The sequence below is a fragment of the Ursus arctos genome, unplaced genomic scaffold, assembly GCF_023065955.2.
Source record: "Ursus arctos isolate Adak ecotype North America unplaced genomic scaffold, UrsArc2.0 scaffold_24, whole genome shotgun sequence".
Classification (NCBI taxonomy): domain Eukaryota; kingdom Metazoa; phylum Chordata; class Mammalia; order Carnivora; family Ursidae; genus Ursus; species Ursus arctos.
The window spans coordinates 20,992,348-21,018,275 of NW_026622919.1; the positions used below are offsets into that span (position 1 = coordinate 20,992,348).

General features: G+C 46.0%; 3 protein-coding genes and 1 long non-coding RNA gene across 9 annotated transcripts in view; 1 reads left to right on the top strand and 3 right to left on the bottom strand.

The window, feature by feature from the left end:
- RARA (retinoic acid receptor alpha) overlaps positions 1 to 1,554 on the bottom strand; it is a 44,088-nt gene extending 42,534 nt beyond the window's left edge. The window contains exon 1 of the mRNA XM_026512897.4: positions 1,362 to 1,554. The gene's annotated coding sequence lies outside the window, so the exon portion shown is untranslated. The remainder of the gene's footprint in view (positions 1 to 1,361) is intronic.
- On the top strand, positions 1,118 to 21,826 carry LOC113265494 (uncharacterized). Of its 3 annotated transcripts, none has more exons than XR_003320032.4 (4): positions 1,118 to 1,369; positions 4,246 to 4,412; positions 17,464 to 17,555; positions 17,897 to 21,826. It is a non-coding gene; the product is annotated as an uncharacterized LOC113265494 (long non-coding RNA). The 3 variants fall into 3 exon arrangements; XR_003320031.4 differs by having other exon boundaries at positions 1,119 to 1,369; positions 17,941 to 21,826; XR_008961199.1 differs by lacking the exon at positions 1,118 to 1,369 and adding an exon at positions 3,504 to 4,166 and having other exon boundaries at positions 17,941 to 21,826.
- CDC6 (cell division cycle 6) lies at positions 7,115 to 18,097 on the bottom strand. Of its 3 annotated transcripts, none has more exons than XM_026512894.4 (12): positions 17,951 to 18,097; positions 16,883 to 17,070; positions 15,161 to 15,442; positions 14,837 to 15,036; positions 14,415 to 14,590; positions 13,901 to 14,007; positions 13,315 to 13,454; positions 12,053 to 12,153; positions 10,840 to 10,904; positions 8,201 to 8,403; positions 7,623 to 7,763; positions 7,115 to 7,310 (listed from the first exon to the last, which is right to left on the bottom strand). In XM_026512894.4, the coding sequence occupies exons 2-12, from the start codon at positions 17,055 to 17,057 to the stop codon at positions 7,221 to 7,223; spliced, it is 1,680 nt and encodes a 559-aa protein (XP_026368679.1). In that variant the 5' UTR covers positions 17,058 to 17,070; positions 17,951 to 18,097; the 3' UTR covers positions 7,115 to 7,220. The 3 variants fall into 3 exon arrangements, with proteins under 3 accessions (XP_026368679.1, XP_057173816.1, XP_057173817.1); XM_057317833.1 differs by having other exon boundaries at positions 17,938 to 18,097; XM_057317834.1 differs by having other exon boundaries at positions 17,933 to 18,097.
- WIPF2 (WAS/WASL interacting protein family member 2) overlaps positions 20,805 to 25,928 on the bottom strand; it is a 44,287-nt gene continuing 39,163 nt past the window's right edge. For both annotated transcript variants that reach the window (XM_026512902.4, XM_057317836.1), the window contains exon 8: positions 20,805 to 25,689. In XM_026512902.4, coding sequence (XP_026368687.1) covers positions 25,649 to 25,689 — 41 coding nt within the window. In that variant the 3' untranslated portion in view covers positions 20,805 to 25,648. The remainder of the gene's footprint in view (positions 25,690 to 25,928) is intronic.

A 25,928-nucleotide genomic window follows, 5' to 3' on the forward strand; every position in this document is an offset into this window, starting at 1 on the left:
CTTCCTGGGTCAAGGGCAGAATTAAGTCTGAAGTCACTCCATTATCCACCCTTTCCTCCAAAACCAACCATTAGGGGCCCCGGGGAGTCATGGAGAAATGCAAAGCACACCCCACACCTCGACAGAGTGACCAGATGGGGACATGCTGCCCACTCCGCCACACAGAGAGCTAGAGGGGTTCCCCCAAAGTGTGGCCAGTCTTTCCTATCACTCTCTTCCCCAGTCAGCTACGCTCAGAGGCGATACACACATTCACACAGTTACTCAGACAAGTCATACACCCCTCTGCAAACCCACTAAACCAGAATGAGATGCCCTAGGTCTTCCGAGAGCAGGCTTTGTCAGCCCCCCACTGGAGGGAAAAATAAGCCACCGTAAACAGTAGGTGCCATTCAGCCCTTTCCCAGAGAGACGGCAGGAGGGCAGAAGCTTCGGGGTAACACCAGGAGCCTGAGGCTCTGAAAGCCAAGAAACCCAGGGAGCTGGCATGGCTGGGTGGCCTCCCTGATCTCGTCCACACCCCCTTCCCCAGCCATCTGGGCTGAGCCTACTCTGGCCTGGGCCACACTCTGGGACCTCTCCCCTTCAATGCACACAGCCACCTTTATCCAAAGCTTATAGATCTTAAACCCACATGGTCTACACACACACACACACACACACACACACACACACACACAGGGCGGCGGGGGGGGGGTGTCTTTGCAATAGGTGCTGAGGTGTTGGCAGGGATGGGGGCTCTAAGCTGAAAGAACTTTCCCTAGAGGAACAGGTCACCCAAAACCACTCCCAACCTCCACTACCCTCCAGCAAAGCCTTTAGCCACCCAAGTGTGAGAGGCGCCTAGAAAGGGGCATTAGTTCCCCTCCAAGGTGAGTAGGGAGCTGGGGGTGGGGTGGGTGGGTACCGAAGTCCCGAGCTCTTGGGGCTGGGAGGCCAGGAGGAAGCAAGAGAGAAATCCTCCGGGGAGCTCAGGTCCCTCTCCGGCTCCCTCCGCGATCGCCCCGGCACTGCCAATTCTCCGGTCGAGGTGAGGTGGGGGAAGGGGCATTAAGCAATACTGCAAAGGAGGGTGCAAGGGCGTGGGGCCTGGGCAGACCTTCCCCCCACTTTCCATTCTTAGCCTGAGATCGGGCAGTGCCTGGGGCGAGTGCAGGAAGGGCGCTGCTGGGCGCGGGGGCTCCGAGCTCTCAGACACCCCACTGTTCCCAGGCCCCCACCTCCCAGGACCACAGTGAGCAGTGGGGGAGGAGGGATGGGGAAAGCCTGAACTGGCGAGAGGGAAACGACCAGATCAGCAGCGGGGACGCCCGGCGGAAGGCGGCCGAGGGGGAATTGGGAAGGGGTGTGCGCGGTCCTACCTGTTCAGGTGCGTGCTGGCAGGGGGGCGATGGGGTTCCCTGGAGAACCGGGGAAGCCCTCTCAGCTCGATTCAGGATTCCCCCCTGCTTCTGGGTTAGGCTGCTGCAAGAGGCACGGGTTCCCGTTGGGTCCTAAAGCCCACTCTCCAAACACTAGGCTCTCCCCGCCCTCTTCCACCAGCCCTGACTGGGTCAGCGGGTGCAGAGCTGACTGATGGGGCAGAAGGAACTCACTGGGAGAAAGCCGGCGATCTGAGTCATGGGCTGGGGACCGGAACAGCCCTCAGTCTCAAATACACAGCACAGGGATGACTTTAGCAGAGGATAGGATAATATTTGACAGGAGGAAAAAGACATTTCTTCCTGCCCCTGCCCGTCCCCAGCCCAGCAGATGATTTGGGCTTTGGTACTGAAGATAGGGGTTAAGATTTCCTTCCTTATCACTCCTGCTAAGCCGCCTAGCCATTGAGAATTTGGGGATAGAGGCATTCATTTTGGACAGGTGCTCACTCCTATCCTCCCCCTCATAGACCTATCACAGTCTCCAGATCCCTCCCCACTATTCCTAAATACCTAGGAGGCCACCCAGGGGAGGAGGGGGGTGATTCCCACCGCCTCAGCCCCCACAAGTAACAGGGCAGTGAGACATGGATGGCAGTTGGAAACTGGTAGAGATTCATACCCTGGCGGGAGTGTGTGGACCTGGGAGTGCGTTGAAGGGGGCAGACATGCGCATATAGGTGAGAGTGTGAGCAGGTGGAGCTGGGGGACTTTGGTTATACCCATCACCAGTGGAAGAACGAGATGCAGAACTTAGGGGTCAACTAGTGACCTAGTGCCACTACCCAGCCCTGAATAGGATCCTGAAACTTTACCAGAATGAATATGGACGGTGAAGAGACAGAATATTTTCCCAGGTACCATTTGGGATAAATATAGGGGGCGGAGGGGCCTCTTTGCACAATTAGATCCACATCAAGGTTACAGACCCAGTTTAAGACCGGCGATCTTCTCGGTAGCTCAAAAGGAGGCACTGGGGTTTGGGCCTGGTGGGCGGGAAAAGGTGGATGGGAGGTCCGCAGAGGGCCGGAGTGAGAATATTTTGCAAGGAGAGTTGCACAGATCTCCCGCAGTGGCAGAGGAGGGCAAGTGTCATGGGGTGAAGGGCCAGGGGAAATCAGGGATGATTCGAGGGCAGGGAGAAAGCATGGCCTCTTCCTAGAAGGGGAGAGGGCAGAAGTGGGATCCACCTCTTTCTCTGACTTTCAGGAAGAACTGAGGAAAGGAGCTAGACAAGAAGGATGGAGGCCCCAGGGTGGAGTCCATGGGGTGAGCTCAGGTCAAGCCTTTCTCCCTAACGTGCCTCAGTTCCCTCCCAGCTGTTAACCAGGACTCGGTTCTTCCCAGGCAGTTAATGAGTGTTTACAAAAGAACTTGGAGATCCTCAGATCTCAGCTGGGCCGCCACTACAGTTATAAAGCCCAATAAGGGCCGAGTGTTACTTGGAGAGGGGAATAGGGCAACAGGGAAACAGACTACTCTCTTACAAGCTAAGGATAAAACCGAGCTCAGAGAGGAGCACAAGCCTCAGCTGCCACAGGATATCCTGGTGCCCAGGGATGGAGGTCATGCACCCCACTACCTCCAACCACCACCAAAGGCTGGCCTCCAGCTAACTGCAGGCGGAACCCAGACTAGCAGCTGGTCTTCATTAACTCTAGCTTTTTCTCACCCCCCACCGCGAACCCATGGCTTCTACAGGCCTAGGCTAGAGGGGGCTGCCCTAGTCCGACCTTGTAGCTGACTTGGGGGTGGGGGGGCACCGCACCAAAGGCCAAGTTACCAGCTGAAAATAAAGTAGAAGCAAGATTCCCTTTCCCCATTAGGAGCAAGGAGAGAGGAAAGAAAGGAGTGTGGGGGTGAGAGGGTGGAGGTGGGGGAATTTAGGGCAAACAGCAGGCAGTGAAGTCAGCTGGATTGAGGCCCAGAAACCCCCACACCCTGGGGCCAAGTCTTACTCCAGCTTTGCTTTCAGCTTGAGTCTTGGCTAGGCCCCAAACTAGGGAAGGCCCTGGCTGCCCCTTTCCGCCTCCCTACCCCCACCCTTATTAAATACACATTTTATCTCTCAGCATCTTCATTATCTTAACTGAAGGAGACAAGCAGTGGATGGCGGCAGCGGAGAGCGTCGGGAGAGGGGGGCGGTGTGGGCAGCAGGCGCACCCTTGTTATAAAGTGCTGATCTAGCTCTTTCAGGCAGTGTGGGAAACAGAGGAGGGATCAAAGAGAGGGAGGCTGATTCAGAACTCAATTAGAGCTTTTTTAAAAAGGAGCTGGCTCTCTCCTTTCGCCAGTCTTCAGACAGCCTCTACCCAGGCCCCTTGCACCCAATTAGCTTCTACTGCCAGTGCCTTGGGGCTGGGGTTGAAAATCAAGGGAGGCCAGAGGGCACACCTTCTCCCCCTACAGAATGCACTTCTGAGAAGAGGGAGACCTGCACTGTCTGCAGCTTTACAAGAGGATGTATTAGAGGGCCCCTTACATTTTCAGGAGGAACCCGAGATCACAACTTTGCTCAAGAGTTAAAAAGTGGGACACTAAAGGTGTGCTCCTCCCCGATCCGATCCCTTACCAACTAGAGGCACAGCTTCTGGCCGGTCCCTAAGAACACAGGAACCTCCAGACAGGCCCCCATCTTTCCAGCCCATAGGCAGGACTAGGACTCTCTCCCCAAACCCGAGGCTTCCTGGGAGCAACACGGAAGTTGCCTCAAGCAAAATGCCACTACATCAGAGGGAGCGATGGGTACGCGTTTGCGAGGCCAATAAACGCTCCACAATGTGTCAAGACACATCTTGTAAGATGGAGCACCCTTCCTTTGCAGGGGCCCGCTCCACCTCCGTGCAGAAACACCAGCAACGTGTAGCTCCCCATGAGAACGGCCCGGAGATGGAGGGAAAGGCGGCACCTTTCTCGGTTCATTCAACAATCGTTTACTGAATACCTACCAGGTCCCGGACCCTGTCCTGAGTGCTGCGGACACACACAAACGTAAGTAACATCTCAAACTTGGCTCTTTCTTTTGGTTTCCCTTGGTAGTCAAGGCGACATGTCTCAATAGATATTTTTGAAAATCCCCAAGATATATCCCTTACAGATCCTCCCTTCCAGGTCTCACTGGTAGATCTTAAAAGGGCACTTAATAAAGGCAGGGAGTAAAGGAACGGAGGTGGGGGGGTGGGTAGCAAATAGGGCTCTGCCAACATTTTCGATCTCTGGGAAGCCTGGACCTCACACATCTTGCCAGTTAGTTATCTAGCCACAGGCAAGTCTTCGCTGAGCCAGAAATGTCAGTGGCAGCTCTGGGGTTGAAACTCACACCAATTTTATTGTGTCTATGTTCTTTCCATGGCAATACCCACTAACACTCTATGGAAGCTTCATCTGCTTCTTTGAAGAAATATAAATCAGGATATAGACACACAGCCTACCACCTTCACGAGGAAGAATGTGGGTCAGCATCTTCGCCTCTACTCCATGTGAAACAGGCTACGATCCTGGCAGAAACTAGTAACCACAAGCCCAGCCCAGCCCTCTAAAAATCCCACTACCTTCCCATAGCTCTCAGCTTCAGTGGGAAAAGCCAGCAAGGAAAGGACTTTTCTTCCTCTTCTCGGTCTGCGCCCCGGCTGTCTGAATTACACTTAAGACTCTACTGACAAACATACATCAGCTTTTGCTCCCACAAGGGCAGCAGAAGCCAAGCAGGGACTCTAAGTCTGCTTCACGCATCATTGACAGAACCAACCCTGTTCCAATTGCTGAAGTCTTAAGAGCAGCAATGACCTAGAAATTGACAGTGGGGGGAGAACTGAGGGAAAGGAAACTAACCACCCAGTACAGAGAAAACCCTATTTCCAAATACCAGGGGAAAGGGAGAGAAAAGAGGTAGAGGGGAAAGAAATTTGGCCCTTTTGAATCTGCAAATGCGATCTTGGCTCCGAGCCATGGAGGATACATAGCAGCCCCACTGCGAGTCAAGCCATGTTCCTGACTCAAGCCCTAAGTTAAGAGGAAGGCGCCAAGCCTCAAACACAACGAGGTGGGGAGGCCGCTCCTTTCTGGGCAGGATCCTACTGTGGACACAGAACAGACAGCAGCTGCCCACAGTGTGGAAACAAACTGTAAAGCAGTCACGTCTCTTAAGGCTGCAGCATCCAATAAAATGTAATTTAAATCAAGCCCCGCATCTGTTCTCAATCCCATTCAGTCTCTGCTTTCCATCAGCCTTCGGACAATCTTTGCAATTATGCTTGTTAACCCTTGTAGCCCCAGACACTCTCGGGCTTCTAGGTATGGAACTGTGTTTTCCACTCACAAGTGACCCTCCGAGGGAGTGAGCGCTCTAGTCAGGGTGAGAAGGCGAGAACGACATTCCGATTCAGACTCAGCCGCCACTGCAGACTCTGCTCTACCACACCCGCTGGCCGGTGGTGTTCATTTCAGAGGGCTCCCTCTGCGTGTCCTGCTATCCCATACCATCTGCTGCGGCCCAGATCACATTGCAAGGATACAGTGGGCAGCATGAATGAAACAGTGGCCAACAGATCATTTGTACAATATCAGGTTCCTAAACTCAAGTCATGTCAGAGAGGCCAAAGAGCTCAGGGAGCAGCACAGACTTGGTCACTGGTCTCGGACCCTTCCTATCACACATGGTTTGCATTCCAAGCATCTGCTTGAGTTATAAAAGTAGAGCAATCTTCCCAAAGGATCAAACTTAATTTTTCTCTCCCTTCCCTCAAAACTACCCCAGCCCCACTGCCTGCATTTTCAAGGCCGTCAGTGTTATCATGGTGCCCTCTGGTGTCCCCGCCACAAATTACTATTGAATGCCACTGGAAACCAAACCCAGAAAAGGGGAGACTTGAGTAGCCATATGGATTAATTTATCTAATAAGACTGGAAAAATCTGAGGTTTAGATGAAAATCCAACCCCAAATGAAGGCATCTGGAAACAAGTGGCTTCATCTGAGGGCGGCTAAGACTGTGCGACAGTTTGGGGAGAAATTTTCACATTGTTTGCTGAAAGTCTGAGCTCTCTTGAAATGTACGTGCTTAAAAAGACAAAGAATGCAACTTGGAAATAAATATATTCACAATCTGTACAGTTACATTCTTTCTACCACCCCCGCAACCTTGGGAGTGCCCCAGAAACTCAATGAGTCTTTAAAATGTCACAATGTGGAAGTATGTGCAACGCGAACACAGTATACTCCAAAAAGAAATTCTTTGATCAAAATGTCCCCCAGATCTCCATGTAGACTTGCTTATTTTCCTGGAATGTCCTTTTTCATTCTTCTTACTCTAGCCCCAAAGTTCTTTAAGATACATCAATGCTTGAAGAGACTAAGAGGTAAATACAGACACATTCCACCACATAAATCCTGTGTACTATAATGTAAGCATACTGGTTAGAGACACACAAGAGGTGGAAGTAGTGAATATAATTAAAAAGAGTCTACTTGGTGATTTTTAATGCATAAAAATAAGACCCCAAATTATCATTCAGTGTTAATATTCATGAATCTATAGATTAAAATATATCCGTTTCACATTACAAAAGGCCATCTTTAGGGGCACCTGGCTGGCTCAGTCAGAAGAGCATGCAACTTCTGTTCAAGCCCCATGTTGGGTGTAGAGATTATGTAAGATAAAATAAAATTAAAAAAAAAAAAAAAAAAAAGGTCATATTTGTTTTCAGACCTGAATGGATAAAGTACTAAAATGAAGACTCCGGAGCTCTCAAAACGCCAGCTGGACACTTGCGGGTAGCATATTAGCCTAAGAGAAAAGAAGTTAAGGCAATCCAGTAGCTAAGATATTTCCAATTAAAGCTTTGTCTTTAAGAGCATGCTCTACTTCCTTCTCTTCAATCTTCAAAGACACCTGGAAAGAAGAGAAACGGACTTTTCATGGTGGAGAATTCACAAAAGCCAAGCTTTTATTACATGAACTTCTACCATGTTGAACTTCTGTCCCAAGAGGCAAGCAAGTTAAACGCTGCTTTTTCAATGGCCTGCAGAAAATATCTCATTCATACCACAGTCCCATCCTCACAGATCCTAAACTCCACCTAACAAAAAACAAATTGTTTACCTAACTGTGGTCATACTTACAATCTTTACTTTAGCAAAAAAAGATAAGCTCTCCAAAACAGGGCAATTAAAAGCATTGTCACAAAGAAGCAGTTAGTTGTACCTTTGTGAAGCGGGTTTCCTTGTTTTTCTTTAATCCTAAAATGCCCCTGGCCTCCAAGAGCCCTGAAAGTGACAAACACTCTGACTGGTCCACCGCTGCCACCTGTTGTTTGCGACAGACGTTACTATAGGCTTCGTATAACTGGGAGAAACAAGGGAGAACACAAAAGTTGTTTAAAAGTTCTATCTCTTGTAGTCTTACAGTCTTTTTAAAAAATGTGAATTTGCATTTATAAAAGTTATCTGAATACTGCAATTTTTCCCTCTTTTCCATAAAATCCTTGAACAGGCATTCTGTAGATACTGCCAAAACCTCTCCCGTCAGGCAGGAGAGGAGCTTTACATGTTTCATAGGAAAAGGTAGAAATGAAGGGGAGGAGATGAATGGGAAATTCTCAACCACAACCCAAGGGAAATAAAATCAGTTGCCTTTTTTATGGGACCAGTATTTATTCTTCCTTTCAAAAACCCACTTTTAATTCCTATCAGTTGGAGCATGATAGGCCCTTTGGACAACATCTGCTCTGCAAAGCATACTCATCTCTACCCCAGTTCCATCTGCTGAGATTCTCAACTCACCTTCCCCAGAGTGACCTCTTTGATTTTCAGCTGCCGGGTCAAGAGCAGCAAAGAGCAGACCAAGATCTTCTGCTGAAGAGGGAAGGAATCTTGTGCTCCTTCTTTGCTCAAAGTCATTCTGTTACCATCAACTTCTGAGATAACTTGAGATATGTGAATAAGACCAACCCGCTTGGGAACCAGTGACTCAGAGGGTGACCTGCCTAAAAAGTAAATAAATCAGGCTTCATTAGATTTTTAAAATATTGTGTGTACTGAGACAGATGATACTAAGTTTTGGGGGAAGAAAATTCAAGTGCAGTCATGTGGTGGCAAAGCAGAGGTTCCAACTCTGTAACCAGAAGTCAAAGGATGAGAGACAGTGCTATCTTCAGAAAGATGATGACTTGGAAAATAGGGTTATCTGTTTTTTCTGCGTAGAATGTAGGCTATTTTGTCCTGCAGAACGCAATTTCATGTCAGAGAGACAGAATCCATCTCATGAAAGAATAAGGACGAGACAGAGGACTACAGTATTCCGCCTTGGAAATTCCCAATATCTTGAAGATGAAAAAGTACAGAACCCTGAAGCGAAGATGATTGTGCCTGGTAATTAAGAAAGGAAAAAAAGTTGTAAGAATTACCTAATAGTTTCAAATGAGTGGCTAACTGTGGATAGTAAAGTGAATCCTACATAAGTCCTCTAGATAGCTTCCCCAAATGACCTTTGAGGTTTGGTTCACTTGCCTAAGACGATCCACGACAGAGCAACACTTGAGAAAATGTCATTGGATATCTTAGCAGATAGCACCATCTCAGAGGCCGGAGGTTGGGGAACTGCCAACAAGATGCCTAGGACTATGGCCTCATTGTTTGAAGATGCATGAATTGCAAGACAGAGAAGGGATTTGCTCTGTAACAACCTTTGCCTAAACTACTTCCTCAGACTACGTGCAGTTGCCCCAGAGCAATCTGCTTCTATTTCATTACCATAACTGGGATGTTGCAAATAACTAAAAGTAGTGGAAAAACTAGAGATCACTGATCAAGTAGCAGAACCTTCAAGTTGAAAGGAATTTAGAGGTCTCTTCTTGCTCCCTACCCAAAACAATCCCAACTAGTGATCATCTATCCAGCTTTTGTTTGAATATCTTCAAAGCTAGGGAACCCACCTATGTGTCAAAGAAGCCGTCCTGGGGTGCCTGGGTGGCTCAGTCAGTTAAGTGTTGACTCTGGATCTTGGCTCAGGGTCGTGAGATCGAGCCCTGCAGTGTGGAGTCTGCTTAAGATTCTCTCTCTTACTCTGCCCTTCCCCGCTTGTGGATTCCCTCTCTCCCCTTCTCTTAAAAAAAAAAAAAAAAAAAAGTGCCTTCTTACATTTAGTTGAAGTCAGCCTCCATATAGCTTTCTAGAACCATCAAAAGCCAGTCACACATACCAGAGGTCGAAAGATAGGAATTAGGTTAGTCTAATAATTTATGCCAGAAACTTACAACCTCCTTTAGCTATGTGTGTGCCAGTGGTGCTCACAGGGGCACTGACAAGCCTAAAATGTCATTGGTAGGAGAAAAAGGAATAATTTGAAAAGTTAAAGAGAAACCAGTATCTAATCCATGCACTGGTATATATTACCTACCATTAGCCTAAGCACTCAGTTTGGCTACTTGTGTAATATTTTTATTAATTTTCTTTCAACAAACTGATAAGAAAGAAAGGAAGAAAGAAAAGAAAAAAGAAAAGAAAAGAAGAGAAGAAAGGAAGAAAGAAAATGTTTTCTGTGGAACTACAGTGCTAGAAACAATTTTGATAACTCTCAACCAGTGGAGTGAAAGAGGAAAGAAACAATCAAATCAGACTGTCCTGTTTCTAAAGATTAACACTGGATATTAAATACTGACAAGATATGTAGTTCATGGCCATTTTACATCTGCCATGACTAAGAGAACAAGGCTAACGGAAAGGAAAATAATTTTGTCATTTTTATAACAGCCTACTGTAGCAATATCATCTTTGTACCTCCACCCTCCCAGACTTGTCTGAAGGCTTGAGATATCCCAAGTTGAACTGGATTCTCTCACTGTCCGACTCTTATTTACTTTCCTCTCACCTACATCAAGACCTAAAGTGGGGGCGCCTGGGTGGCACAGTGGTTAAGCGTCTGCCTTCGGCTCAGGGCGTGATCCCGGTGTTCTGGGATCGAGCCCCGTATCAGGCTCCTCTGCTATGAGCCTGCTTCTTCCTCTCCCACTCCCCCTGCTTGTGTTCCCTCTCTCGCTGGTTCTCTCTATCTCTGTCGAATAAATAAATAAAAAAAATAAAAAAAATAAAAAAAAAAACCTAAAGTGAACTCAACAGAAGAACCCAGAGAGAAGCTGATCAAGCCTTACCGTCCACAATGTTCATTTCTAGAGCTTAGAAAGAAAACTTACTATGATCCAGCCTTTTATGTAACACCCCGGGGAATGTGTATCTAGCAATGCAAGGACTATAGTACAGACAGGCCAGATTGAAGTAAAATAGATGAAATTGACAAAAAACACAGACATACAGAAAAGGGTAAGCATGGATTTAACTATGGTCATTTCATCTTTCTACCTCTTTCCTCAGAAAAGTTAAGCTTCCAATTATAAAGGAAGATGGGAAAGAGATAAACTACTTACATTCAGACAGCGGTTTGAGGACAGTCTGGCTTTTGACATCGGACTCTACAATTTCAATAGCTCTCCTATAAAAAAAATATTTCTAAAATTAATTTAGGCTGAGCCAAACCAAACACCACATCAAACCACCAAGTTCAAAAACAGACACATGTTTTATAATTTTAAAGCCCCCAAACAAAACTGGTTTATGTCTCAGCTAAAGGGGACTTAGTTGCCTTGAAATAATTCATGGACCAGGGAATCGGAGAGACTTTCAACACTATATGGTTTCCTCTTAATAGATGCCAAGTAGGTCATCATACATTAAGCCAATAATAACATTTTGAAGGAGGAAAAAATATCATGGATAGGAGAGAGGCTATGTGGGTGGGTGACTGCCTACAGAGAGCCAGTACCACCCATACACACTGGACCTAAAAGGGGAGTCCTCAGTTCTATATTCATATGATATGCGTAGGCTAAACCACACCAGCCTACATGACTATTGCTCATAGCTGCAGTCTTTACTCAAGTAGTTTGCTGACTAGGGGAAACTTTCAAATCCAGGATCATGCCATCTAGCAATAGGAAGAGCTTACTCTCCACTGCTGTCTCCAAAGCACTTTGCCCACAGGAAGCCATAAGCCAGACCTGGATCTTTTGCATGGCAGTAGGGGGAGGTTGGACCAGCGGGCCAGCACAGCAAGTATCATTTTAATGGACCCAGTGTCCCTACTGGGAAGGAAGGAATTTCATCAGTCAACACAGAGGCTTTCCCCAGCAGGAGGGGCAGAGGATGGGAAGGGAGAGAGAGGTCTGGAGTACAAGTGTGGGGGACCACCAACCGGAGGAAGGGGTGCTCACAAAAGCAAAGGAAGGAAAAAAAGTCTAAAGGCAAAGATGGTTCAGGTCCATAAATAAACCTGCTTGAGACCAGCTAATGGAAAAGTAAACTGGAGTCTTTTTTAATACAAATGTAATTAACCAATCTATAATCACCACAGGGAGTGCCAGCAACATCTCATTTGTTTCTCCCTCTGTAGGTAATGGACTGATAATGTTTCAGACATTAACACGGTGGAAATGCAGAGCTCCCCACTGAGAAACAAGTCCTCCTTTCTGAGTGTAAAAAGTGGCAGAATGCGGCCTCTTAAGCCACATTCACTTGAGTTACACGAGACAATTAACAGCATTTCTTTTTTTAATAAAAGCAGCCAACAGTGCCATAACTCACCTGCAAACATCTAGCGCTTTCCGAACATCTCCTGAAAGAGCAGAGACTTTTCGGGCACAGAACTGAATTGCAGCATTGTCCAGAACCTGAGCTCTAGATACCTTTGGAAAGACATATGAGATGACAGCATGAACTATAAGGTTCTCCCTCTCTGTAATTTAGGTCCCAGACATAAATATTTTCACATTTCAAGTCTAAACTTGACCGGTCACCCTTTAGGTCCAAGAGATGCCTTTTCTGCTCACAAATAAATGGAAATTTCACACATTTAAACATTTTGTAGGCATGTGGTAGAGGCTCACGAATGGGAAAAAAAAGCAAACAGAAATTAGCAAAACTAAACTGAAATCTATTTGGTCATTTTCCAAAGAAACGGGCCCTATTGTTACAGGCCATTATGAAAGTATTGAGGGGCACCTGGCTGGTGCAGTCAGAAGACGATGTGACTCTTGATCTTGGGGTTGTGAGCTTGAACCCCACGTTTGGTGTAGAGATTACTAAAAACAAATAAACTTAAAAAGGGTGGGGGGAGTATTGAGTGATTCCTCTCTTCAAAAAAAAAAAAATTTATTTGAGCGCTCCCATGTACCAAAGTGGGGTGCCAGACAGGAGCAGAGGGAGAGGGACAAGCAGACTCCACATTGAGCCTGAAGCCTGATGCAGAGCCCCATAGGGGGCTGGATCTCACGACCCTGAGATGGTGACCTGAACCGAAATCAAGAGTCAAAGGCTTAATCAACTGAGCCACCTAGGCACCACACCTCCCCTTTCAAAAGTAGGCTCCCTGCCCATCGTGGAGCCCACTGTGGGGCTTGAACTCAACACCTCTGCGATCAAGACCTGAGCTGAAATCGAGTGGGGTGTTTAACTGACTGAGCTACCCAGGTGCCCCTCCTCTCTTCTTTTTATTCCAACACTGAAGTATTGAATAAATGGAGCTTTGGGTGGAAATTCATATAAAAATGTTCTCACAATGGCCCACAGGAACTCCCTGCTGAGGAAAGCAATCTAAGCAAAATAAATAAATAAATAAATATTTAAAAAAATTAACTTTAAAAAAATTTAAATAGGCTCCCCACCCAGTGTGGAGTCCAACAGAAGGCTTGAACTCACAACCCTAAGATCAAGACCTGAGCTGAGATCAAGAGTCAGATGCTCAACTGACTGAGCCACCCGGGTGCCCCTCTAAGCAAAAATATTTCAGGATTGTTAGGTTTCCCCATCCAAGGGACACATAATGCGGTACAATGGGTGGCACTTACCAGATCAAGCCGATCCTGCAAGATAGCGGCTATCTGATTTTTGGTATAAGGTGGGAAGTTCAACAGCCGAGGCTTACATTTTTCTCTAGCTTGAAGCCTCGGCAAAATTCTGTCTGTGAGATCCAAGGTATTAGCAATACCTGAGAAGGAGATAAATATTACCAATCATCACGGTCAAGTCATCTCAAAGGAAAATTAAACCCCCTGAAAGCTGAATACAATTTCCAGTTATAACCCAGCATTCTAACTGTTGCTTCCACTTGCCACCTCACGCCCACCCCAACACTTATTAGGTTAGATGAACATAGTCATTTTAGAATGCTCTTTTCAAGTTAGGTTTAGAATTGTTCACTGATAAGCAGGACCAGATACTCCAAAAATCAACTGTCTCTGAAATGAAGTATTATGTCATTTTTATTTAGACTTAACAAAGTTGAGTTTAGATTAAAACTATTATTTTATAGTAATTTTTTCATTTTGATAAGGAAGCAGAAAGCTGGCTTAAGATAAAATAGGTGATAAGATGAAGCGATTACAAAAAGAATTCTTTAGACCCATCCTGTAACATTAGCCACTGAGCACTAACCAATCAGCACCAATCGAGAATTGCTTAGCCATGGCCACTCGAACAGTGTGTACAATACATCCTGCCCTTTGCTGTCCAGCTGATCCACCTCGTCCAGCACCAACACACTACGTATAAAGACAAACAATTAGTATCCATGTTCACCTTCCTAACTCTCCCATCTGTTAGATCTGGGCTGACTCCAGGTCACATTCCTACAGCTGACACCAGTTTGAAGGTCCTAGTCTGTCCTCTCTCCAGTCCCTGTTACAATGATAGCCCCACCATCACACAAAAGTAAGATACAGGTTTTTCAAGCAATTAGTTTAAGAGCATTTTTTTTTCCAATTTAAAATTAGAAGTTGTATTTTTCCTCTTCTCTTTCCCTTTAAGCATATGTAACTACCTCTTGTACAGCAAATACAGGAAATGTTCATTTCTTGTACAAACTGATAAATTCAAGAGACTAGAATGTGAGTTTGTGGGCAGCAGACCTTGCAGATTTTCACAGAACATGCAGCAGAGCAGTACTTACATCATGGGGCCCTTCTCTGCAGTCATATGGTTTTCCAGTTTCTTCATCGTGTCCTTCCCAGCTGGCCTGGATACTTCTTCCTGATAAATCTCCTGAGCAATAGCTGGGAATACAGCCTGGGCACTCCTCAAGGACATGCAATTCAGCATGATAGTTTTAAAGCCTTTCAGTTCCTTCTAGAAAAATGCAAACATGAAAGATATTTCCCCCTCAGATAAAGGTTTGATGGAACCTAGTCTTTGAGGAGTTAACAGCATATAAGAGAATAAGCTCTACTTTCATTTGGAAAGATTTAGACAATGAAACTAAAAACATCTTATTTGAGGGGATACTTCAATCCCCTAAGCACGTCTACCTTTCTTAACCCTTAATAACCAAATGTCATTTTAGCAAGAGCACCATATTTCAGACTCTCAGTGTACCTTGAGGTCTTGCAGAATTCGGCTTAAGCAGGCAGTTTTTCCAGTTCCAGGAGCACCAGAAAGATAAAGACTTCCAGCTTTTTTCCCACAGATGTGCTCCCTCAGGAAATTCCTGATGACATTCATCTCCTTTTCCCTGGCAGGCAGCCGGTCCGGGACAGCTGTATTCAGGACCAGCTTTGCTTGTTGGTAGCAAGTGCCTGTGTCAGATGTGAAAGGACAATTAGATACAACAGAGGTGACTGAGAAGATCCACTGGGTTTCATTTGGGGTCACCAGCCTTGTTTACAAGGCTGCATTAACAGTTGCCATGTAAGAACGAACCTTCTTGCTTGAACAGTCTCACACATGCAGATTCTTTCTCCAGTGGACATCTCTGCTCAGAATTTGTTGTGATCTCTTGATCTTTACGAACTGAGGAAAGGATTTTGTTTTGGTGAGCTCTGGCTTGTTCTCTTTTGCTAGGAGACTTAACTGTCAGCTGATTGTCGAATACCAATCTGCGCCCCTTAGGTGAACGTGAGCAAGGGGGGCCATTCTCTTTCTTGCCTTGCTTTGGTGGAGAACAGGGTGGTAAATGGGGAGTGTTGCACAGATTGTCATCACCTGAAATATATTAAAATCAAAACATGGTCATTCATAGTAGCGGACAGTAAAAGGACTTGCAAAGATCTCTGCTATTCCCAGAAAGAGGCAAATTTCTTTCTTTCTTTTCTTTCTTTCTTTCTTTCTTTCTTTCTTTCTTTCCTTTTCTAAAGATTTTATTTATTTGAGAGAGAGAGAGCGCAATCGGCGGGGAGAGGCAGAGGCAGAAGCAGGCTCCCAGCTAAGCAGGGACCCCCCATGTGGGGCTTGATCCCAGGACCCCGGGATCATGACATGAGCTGAAGGCAGACTCTTAACTGACTGAGCCACCCAGGTCCCCCAGGAGGCAAACTTCTTCTTTTCCTTTTTTTTTTTTTTTTAAGATTTTGTTTATTTATTTGACAGAGAGAGACACAGCCAGCGAGAGAGGGAACACAAGCAGGAGGAGTGGGAGAGGAAGAAGCAGGCTCGCAGCGGAGGAGCCTGATGTGGGGCTCCATCCCAGAACGCCAGGATCACGCCCTGAGCCGAAGGCAGACGCTTAAAGACTGAGCCACCCAGGCGCCCCAGGAGGCAAACTTCTATAGTCAAAACCACCAAAACAGAATGCCTCTCATCTAGAAGCAATTATTGGCCACCAGATGGCACCACTGAATCTTACAACTATTTGGTAGAAAGCAAAGGGGTTTGGTGGGATGAAAATTCTTAAGATTGTTCTAAAATAAGGTTTCTCAATCTTGGCACCATTGGGATGTTGGACCAAATAATTCTTGTTGGGGGCCATCCCATGCATTGTAAAATGTTTAGCAGGATCCCTGGCCTTTTTATCCACCATTCCAGTAGCACTCCCTCAGTTGTGACAACCAAAAATGTCTCCACATCACCCTTCATTAAAAACAAATGATCTCGGCTCCTGGATGGCACAGTCGGTTAAGCGTCTATCTTCAGCTCAGGTCATGATCCCAGGGTCCTGGGATTGAGTCCCCACTGGGCTCCCTGCTCTGCCCCTCACCCCCGCTTGTGGTTGCTCTCTCTTGCAAAAATAAATAAGTAAAATCTTTAAAAACAAAAACAAATGATCTAAAACAAAAAAGGATTACCAACCAGTGTTCTAAAACAAGAATATCACCTGCTTCTCTTAATTTCACCACTAATGAGGTGAAAGCTTCAAAATACAAGACAGCTAACTGCAAAGTCATTTAAAACACTGACAGAACTAAGTTCAAAGTTAAGGAATTGAACACCAGAACTGTGAAGCAGTTCAGAAAGAGATCTCAACAAGTGGCTTAACTCTGAAGTTCAGTAAATGAACTCAGCAATCATTCTGAAAATAACCAAAGTGACAAAGTGGTCTTACCTGAACTTATTAGGAAGCTGCTTCAAAGGACTAGGCATCTTATTATTGAGGAAAGAGAGGTCAACAGCTACCAAAAAGTTGTACTTATTTAACGGATAGCTTACCCAGACGTTTTCTGGGGCTGAGAGGCAGAATTTTTACGGAAGAACAGGGGGTGGCCTGGACATTGGTCAGTTCTAGTTTGGTGTCGCCGGAGTTTTTAGCTTTGTCCAATGTCCGAGACAGCTTCTTTTTTGGAAAACTGATTGTAACCTGTGACTGGGATCGGGTTCGAGGCATGATGGCAACACGGCTGGGTACAAAAAAGAGAACAGGACAGCCAGTCAATATGTAAGAGTGAAGGAAAAATAGCTAACATGGAATTTATACCAATGATCAGCATTTCATAAGTAAATTCTAACAATATTTTAGCACTCAATTCTGCTTCATAGCCAAATCTGAGCAATAATAACACTTATTGTCTACCTACTATGTGTAACGCTGTTGTTATAAGCACTTTACTTTTATTTTATTCTTTTTTTTTTAAAGGAATCTCTGCACCCAACGTGGGAGTCGAACTCACAACCCCGAGATCATGAGGGGAACCCTCTACCGACTGAGCCAGCCAGGCTCCCCTTAGGCACCGACTCATTTAAGTTTTACAACTACCCTAGAGGTCCACACTCTTATTATCCTTATTTTACAGATGAGAAGACTCGGAGGCACAGAGGCCCAAAGTCATAGCAAACCAGGCATTCTGGCTCCAGAGCTCAAGTTCTTAACCACTCGAGTGATGCAGTAAGTTTATCTTAATAGATTTCTACAGGACTTCTGATTCCCTCACTCCAGGCACGGGGTGTGCCTTTATCACCAGTTTAGCCCAGCACCCTGCCACATTTACGGTCTGCCCTCCGCCCGCACTCGGTCCCCACCCCACACCCTCCCAACCCCACCCCGGAACATCTCCCTCCTACAACATTCAGCCCCTTTATTCCACGCACGACTGCCAGCCTACTCCTTCCCTTACCCGGACCTCAGACCTCCGGCGATCTGAGCTCGTCTCCCCTCACTTCACCTTGGGCCTCAAGGGAGGCAGCGGCCCTCGCCTTAGCCCCTCTCCCAACTCTGCTGCCTCCCAGACCCTAGGCCTCCCCAGGCAATCCTCTGCTTTCCACCTTACAAGGCTGAGTCACCTCAGTGCCGGCTCTTCCTCACGTCTCTCGCACACGGCTTCAGGGATTCTTCAGGTCAAGCTCCCGAATAAACTACACACCAGCAGCAGTAAAGCCCAGCCGCGCTCGCGCCAAATCTACAAGGCCCCAGCTTTACCGCCTCCCGCCAAAGGCAGACCAGGCTTCTGATTGGCTGTCGCTAGAGACCCGCGCGCCTTGGCCAACGCCCCCTCCCTCGCGTCCAATCCAGTTGGAAGGACCACAACCAATAAGAGAGCCCCAGGTCTCCGAGCCATCGTGAAGCCACGCCCACCGAGCTGAGAGGGATTCTACATCCGGGGCCTCCGCAGAGAGACGCAAGGTTGCAGAGGGCGCGATTCTGGGTAGGACGAACCAGGATCGCCGCAAAAGGCAGCGGGAGATGTAGTCTTAGCTGCACGCGACTCTGTTTCCACGCCCTTCTTCCTGGGAGGTTCAGAGGTGTGGTTGTGCCTTCTCGCGGCCAGACGTATCCATTTTCATTACCCTAATGGGATACATTTTCAGCGAGCTACCATGTAACACCTATCATTCGGGGGGCGGTTCTGAGTGCCAGGCAGAATACCAGGAGCTTATTTACCTAATGTTCAACCCTGCAAAGCACAAAGCCACCGTGCGGAGGGCTAATTAGAGGTCATAGCATCTTGGTGGCAGTGAAGAGCCTAGGACCCAGACTTCCTGACACCCAGTGTTTTTTTGTCAAGTTCTACACATACACAAAGAAATACACTACACTTCATCACACTATCTCCCTGCTTTGTGTTTCAAAGGTAAGAAATAGGGCCAGGTCTTTGCTTTTGTTAAAAATAAAAATAACATTCTGTGCCCCTTATCATTAATTCCATTAATCCACACATTGTGGGGAGTTGAGAGAATTATGGCCTCTTAATTTTAAAACCTTGTTTTATGGCTAAACACTAGGGTTTCAGGGCCAGGGAAAACCGCTATAGAAGAAGAGGCAAGCTGAGCTTTTAATGAAAAATATAAATTAGAGCAGTAATTTACAGGCCAGCCTCCAAAGCTAATAACCTAGCTAAGCCTCAGGTTCCCTTGAAGGCCAAAACCCAACTCTAGGCGATGGCAAGCATTTATCTTTCATCCTTCAGTTTCAAATGAAACAGAATAATAAGCTGAGAAACAGGAAAACAATGCTATTACAATCGCCAGTTAATTGTAGTTAGTTCATACAGGAGATAAGAACAAATACTGAGTGTTCAATGTATGCCAGGCACTGAGCTCAAGTATTTTACCTATACCACCTTATTAATTCTCACAAGCACTGCATTAAGTTGGTATTATTTTCATTTTGCAAATGAGGAAACTGAAATAGAGGGGTTGAGTAAATTTGCCCAAGGTCACAAAACCAGTAAGTGGAAGAGCTGGCATTTGAACTCAGGAAGTCTGACAGGAGCTCAAACACTTGACCACTTAAACATAGGAGGAGGTATTAAATGCAGGTCCTAAACAGAAAGCCTTCTGTACACTTAAATAAAGCTTTAAAAATAAATAAATAGGAAGAGACGGTGAGGGAGCACATCTTGGGAAGGCTCTCTAGGAGCTGAAAACTACAACAGACATTAGCGGCAGTGAATGGGATAAGCGTTTCCATAAAATGGAGGTTTTCGACCAGATGGCATTTCTGGTCTCTTAATAGAACAACAGACCCCAGGAAGCAACCTTCAATGTTCATGTATTTTGATAACCAGGACACCTAAAAACTGTCCTTACTAACTTGACTGGTAACGTGCGTCCAGCAGGTTTAAGGGATAGTGGTGAAAACCGCCCTAGGTTTCAGTGGGCTAGAGGGAGCCCAGGAAGCAATGAGTACTTAGTATTCATCCTGAAGCCTATAAAGCACTGGTCCAGGGGAAGCCTACAATATTAAATGACCACTGTGGAAGCAGGCGGAGAATCACGGAAGGTCCTGATTGAAAGGTCTCTACCAAGTTACCTATGTGAATCTCTCCCTTTCCAATACTACATGAACATGCTGCACATGCCACCAGACTGTTGCTTGCTTCTGGGCCTCTGTCCTTGCTGTTTCCTCTGTCTGGAATGCCACACACCACCCGCCTTCCCTGGCTAACTGCCATAAAGCCTTTTAATAACCTACATAGGTTTCTCTTGGTAGCTGCCTGAAGTGTTCTACTAGACTCCGAGCTCCTTGGAGGCAAAGGCCAGTCCTATTCGTCTTCATATTGGGGTGCCTGGCACAGAGTAAAGTATGCAATAAATGCTTGCTGCAGGAACGAAAAGGACATCCCTGCCAAATGAATTTCCACCTTTTTCATGAACACTTTTTGTGGCTGGATAGCATCTAGTCCTTTAAATCTCACACCCCTAAACCTAGGAGCGGAAAATGAATTCAATTATGCATAAAAGCGATCCAGACTGGGCTCCAGTAAGGTCAGATGCGAAGCATTTCTCTGTAGTTATCCTCTGGGGTGGTTAGGATCCTGAGGTTGACATTTTAGTTCTCTTACCTCTGTCTGGAGAGTAATAGGAAGTCAGAGACAGGCAGCACGCCTGCAGCAAGTCACAGTTTGTGGCTGGGCCAGGCCAGCAATACTTAAAACGGAAACATTCACAGTAAACAGCTGTGTCCCAGTAATGAGAGTAGTGTCCTTATCACCTGCTGATACACAGTATCATGAGGGAAGGAATCAAATCACACTGGAAGGACCTGTCCAGTATCTTTTTGTGTGTGCGCATGCATGCACACACAGACTAGCAATACCACCCCAACAGGACAGAGAAACCTGTGGTTTAGGAAGTTGAGGGTCATTCAGGCAAGCTCCGTTTGGGGGCTATTTAAAGTCACAGGAGGACAATTAAATCAATAAATAGGTAGTTTATTAATCATATTAATAACAATGATGGGTCAAATAATCAGAGATTCAGCCAATCTGGCAAGTATAGATGAAAATGAGAGGAGGCCTTTTTCCCCCTCCCTCTCATAGGTTTTTATATCTAAATTATGTGAAAGTGATTCATACACACACCCATTATGAATCAGTATGGGAAATAATTTCAAGACCTTTCCTAGTGATGAAAGTGCAAGGTGAGCTCATTAAGTCTTAGTGGTGATTATGTCAGCTGACCACAGTAAGCAGAGAATGTCTGGTTCAGTTTTCACACCCGAAGTCAAAGTTCAAGAAAGCCAGCCAAGATTGCAACACAAAAAGCAGGGAAGAATAAAAGCCAACACCCCCAGTAAAAATAGACACACACAGTCTGTCTGCTCTGCCCCCACCTTTTCTTCCATACCTCAATGGGACAATCTGCCATGCAACACAGGTAGAAAGAACCCTAAGAGATGTAAGGAGAGGACACAAGGCCAGAGCGCCTCCTGGGTCTCCTGAAATCATGGGCATTGGGAAGGTAGGTGGCAAACATAAATGATGACCAAAACTACCAGAGTCACCCAGGTGGGCATGGTTAATGAGAACTGTGATATTCAAAACACAGCAGGAAGGGAGGAGGTAAGACCCCTGGGAAGCTGCAGATGCTTCTGCCCGTCAGTGTGGCTACCTTCTTAGAGGTTCTAGAGTCAAACCACTACACTCACCGGAAGCAACAGATGTTCTCCCCTCCCTATGCCACCACTGGAGGTGGTGTTCCAGACAAGAGTACACAATTTTCAGGTTTTTTTGTTTTTAAGCAAGGTTTAATTAAACTGCACAGCATCCAGAAGAAAGAAATGTACCAAAGAATCCAACCTGAGACCAGATTATACATTGTAGAGGGGTGGGGGAGGGGGGAGGGGGGAATCACTGCTTATTGGGAGAGGGAGCACTGCAATTGGAATATAACTCCAAAATAAATCATACAATAAATTATTTTTTTAAAGAAAATAAACTGATCCACATGCAAAGATGGACACACACACACACACACACTGAACACGTCACTCTAGTCTTTTATTCAGTGTTGACTAGGACTTCCATGCTGGTCCCCATGGGAAAGGACAAAGGTTAGACATGAGAAAAGAAGGCTTGGCCCCTCTGCCACCAGTGGAATGAGATTTAAGACAATTAGAGAGGAAACCCACTAAGTTGTTAGAAACAAGCATAGAAAGAAAGAGTTATCAAGGAAGATTTTAATTGCTTCAAAGAGAGAGAAGAAGAAAGCACAGAAATCTAACACAAGTAAAGGCACGATGACCGTGGAGTTGAATGGAACCAAATCCTTCCTTCAGTTAAACAGTTATCCTTCTTTTTGCATGTGTTTTGAAGGTGACTGTAGTTTTGTTTCATTTTGCTTTTAAGAGAGGAGTCTTGAAGGCAGAGTTGTAATGCCTTCCATTCCCTAAATCAGGGCGGCTTACAGAAAGCCACCTTGGCCACATTGCCAGGGACTGAGATTCAATAGGGAAAGAAAGGCTACAACTGGAATGTGAAGAATTGGATTTGCAGTTGATTGTAGGTTGGGTTTCCAGAAGGACAGACAGCTCAGTGTAGTGCCATCAAAGGGCCTCAGATGCCCTATACTCCACCCCCAGAGCTTTGCAGAAGGAAAGGACCCTGGAGTCACATTTTTCCCCCACTCCCATAAGCACTCGGCCTACAGATTATTTCAAGTGATCAGGAGAATTAAAACACACCCAACCCTGAGTTGCTCTGTAGCAAGTCTATTTACAATTTTTCTCACCTCTCTCCGGAGGTAAATCTGGATTTCAAGTTGGGAAGCTGTGGGGTGAGGGGATGCCCCCAGTGCAATGGCCAGTGGCTAGTCTCCTTGCCTTGGCCAGTTGGGAGGGCTGGGATGCATTTCTGGAGACAAGCAGCCTCACATCCATCAGGTGGGGTAGCCCTAAGCACCCTCACTCTGGGAGCCCAGGATGTGAGGATGATGGGGTGCTGCAGCTGGAAGAAATCCCCAAAACAGAAAAGCCACACCTGGAATATCAAAGTGATTTGATCCAAGTTTGGTGACCAAAGAAGAGTGGGGAAAAGGGGGCATCTAGCTCATTTAAAAACCTGGAAGCCACTGCTCTGCTTCCCTGAAAGGGTGGAAAGAAACAACTAAGTTTTTCCCACTAGAGAAAAACATCATAAAACCAAATCCACACAAGGGCTTATAACACAGCTTCCTGATGCTTAGTTGGGCAATGTCTCTTCCTTCTGGGAGGGAATAAGGAGGTTAATGGGACTGGGCAAGAGTCTCAACATGAGACCACCCAATCTTCCACTGAAGAGACAACATTCCCACAAGCAGATAAAAAGAGCAGTTTAAAAGGTGAGAAGTTTTAGTGCTCTTGAAGTCAGCCCACCTTAAATCTATATTACAAGCTTTTTACAACATACAAAATAGATCAATAACTATAAGGATCACATTCCCATTCTTCAATAGTAAATATACATGATAATAAATCTATTAACAGAGGGACCAAATAATGTATAAGGCAAAGACATTTAAATAGGTACTGTGCCATCAACATGCTCTCAAGAAGAAAATCCCTCTGATTAGATCTAGGCCCGGGCCTTTTTTCATGAGGCCAAGAAAATGAGAATACAATCAATACCCATGTGACACAGTCCAAATGCTGGGGAATATGAAGGGCAGCAGGTCACAGAGGAGGAAGATATCAGCCCCAGGGAAAAGCTGGGGTTTGGCTTTTACTTGTGATACTTACTTTGATGCTCTATGTTTGAGTAAAGGAAAAAAAAAAAAAAGGATATACTTTGATAATATTGTACAAAAGGCATCAACTCCCATTTCAAAAACAAATGGGAAGACTTCACAGTCCAAGTTCAGTAACTGGTCAGCATCTCCCCTGGAACTCTGCTGCAGGGTTAACTCTTGTATTCTCTCTTTTTCCCTCCACTCGTGCCCTGTCTCAGCACTACTGGCTTCAGAATGCTGGGGATACTGCTGAGAGATAACTGCTAACAGATTTGAAAATAAAAATGATAAAGAGAATGATCAGAAAAGGTTTGGTGACAGACCTCATCATGGTTTGTCCCAAGAGTCGATGTAGTCCAGGGGATGGCAAAGGATAGCAGACCTTGTACAAAGAACCCAAGTTGAGAGCTCTCCCATCTGGCACAGGAAGACTTGGGTTTCTCTGGGCACCATGCACAGATCCTTAGTCTGTGATACAACAGATTGAAGAGGTCCCTAAGGCGATTTAAGCCTGTGATGTACCTGGTGAAAATTTTTAATTGACTTTCCCTATCCATTTCAAGGAACAGCCCTGGCTCCTTCCCTGCTCTCACTCCAAGCTTTGAGCAGTCCCTGCACTTGGCAAGAGTTGTAGCAAACCAAACCATCCCAGGTGTAGAGCCCAGGAGCTTCATCCTGCTGTTGGAGAATGGTGAAGTCCCATCCCACCATCCAAGCTCAGTTCCTACCTACACTGGGACCCTCTATTTCCTCTGTGCCCTTGAACTAGGACCTGGAAGACGAAGAAACATATTGCTGGCTGCCAAGGAAGACCAACTGGACTGAGGCACACCTCACCAAAGTTTTTGTGCTTCCTGGCACAGAGGAATCTTTGACTGTCCCCATAAGCTTCCTCACCCTTCTCTATTCTGCTGTGTTAACCCCTGCAGTCTTGCAAAGGCAAGAGTAATGGAGACAGGAAGAGAAGTACCTGCTCAGTCAGACGGGCTGTGAACTTTGGAACAAGCAGGCTTTAAAGTCCTTCATAGCCCACAGAGTTGATCCCTTCCACGAGGTGCTTCACCCTTCCCTCGTCATCCTGGGCACCCATCAGGGGCTAAAGTCTTTGAGCAGGCCTTCAGGGCCAGTCAGAAAAGACTTAAGTGGTGTCAAGGCCAACGCCCTATCTTTCCACCTCCCACTGCAGGTTTTTGGGAGTTTGTGAATCCATAAGGAATCAAAGTGACTTTTCTTTTGAGGGGATGGGCAGTGCAGAGAGGAATAACAGCCCTCAGCCTCAGCACCCTGAGGAAACAGGCAAATAGGCAGGGAGTCCCAGAGGACACAAATGGCTCCTGGTCCCTTTGCTGCAGAGAAACTGACTAGCTCTAAGAGGATCCCCAGTTTATTTCTCCCTCTCTTTTTATTAGGTGTTTAGTTCAACTGATTAGTATTTAGTGTTTATAATAGCCAACTTTTCCCTTGGGTGGTTGCATGGGGTGGGGTGAGAGCAAAACCAAAATACCCCTAAAAAGAAAGCAGACCCATTTCTTTGCCCTTTCTTCAAACTTGACCTTTAAAACAGATCACATCTCTGCAAATTCCTTTCCTGTTTCACTAAAAATGCCCACCCCCAGAAGTCCTGGCCATGCCAGCCTCCTAAATGAGGAAATATAATATACCCGCCACACTTCCCCCACAGTGGGTAGGAGAAAGTAGGAGTACAATTCTCCACCCTGCTCCAACAATGAGTTCATTCACCACAACAAGGCACCTTTCCCCAAGAGGAAAGCAGGAGACATGGAAGCTTTTTCCTCATCTGGCTAGCAGGGCTTGCGAGAGGAGGGATGGATGCAGGGCTTGAGACCCTAGTGTCAATATAAAGAGTCCAATCACCAAGTCTAGAGACGAGATGCATAGATGGAGGTGAGTGGGGAGGACGCTTGGTGTCTAGAGGTGGGTTGCACTGTAGAAACACGTCAGGAGCTCTCATGCAGGTTTCAGGGGAATGGAAGGGACCATCTGAGCAGAGGAGAGGGTCCATCCTTTTCCTGAGGAACAGGACCAAGCCAGGCTTCACCTGAGAATGGGTGGCAGAGGTGGGGCTCCACGGGCAGCTGAAAAATATAAAAATGAAAACCACATACATAAGGTCAACCACCAAACCCTGAATAACCCAAACATTCCTGATACGAGAGACAGGCTCTTTAAGCTAACCTGTAAAATTTAGGGATTGGTTTTGTTGTTTCCTTGTTTTCTTAAGAAAATGCAGATGAGAAGAAGCAAATTTTAATCTAAGAAAAACATACCAATTCTACTTTCTATGGAATTATAGAAAAAACTTTCATGGACTACT

What these genes read in the sequence shown, in the direction of transcription:
- CDC6 (XM_026512894.4), bottom strand. Translation starts at nt 17,057, where the DNA reads ATGCCTCGAACCCGATCCCAGTCACAGGTTACAATCAGTTTTCCAAAA. An exon ending in GAATTCTGCAAGACCTCAAG is followed by an intron (nt 14,591 to 14,836) that starts GTACACTGAGAG and finishes GCATTTTTCTAG; the next exon opens with AAGGAACTGAAAGGCTTTAA. An exon ending in CCTCAAACCGCTGTCTGAAT is followed by an intron (nt 8,404 to 10,839) that starts GTAAGTAGTTTA and finishes TTTACTTTTTAG; the next exon opens with GCAGGTCACCCTCTGAGTCA.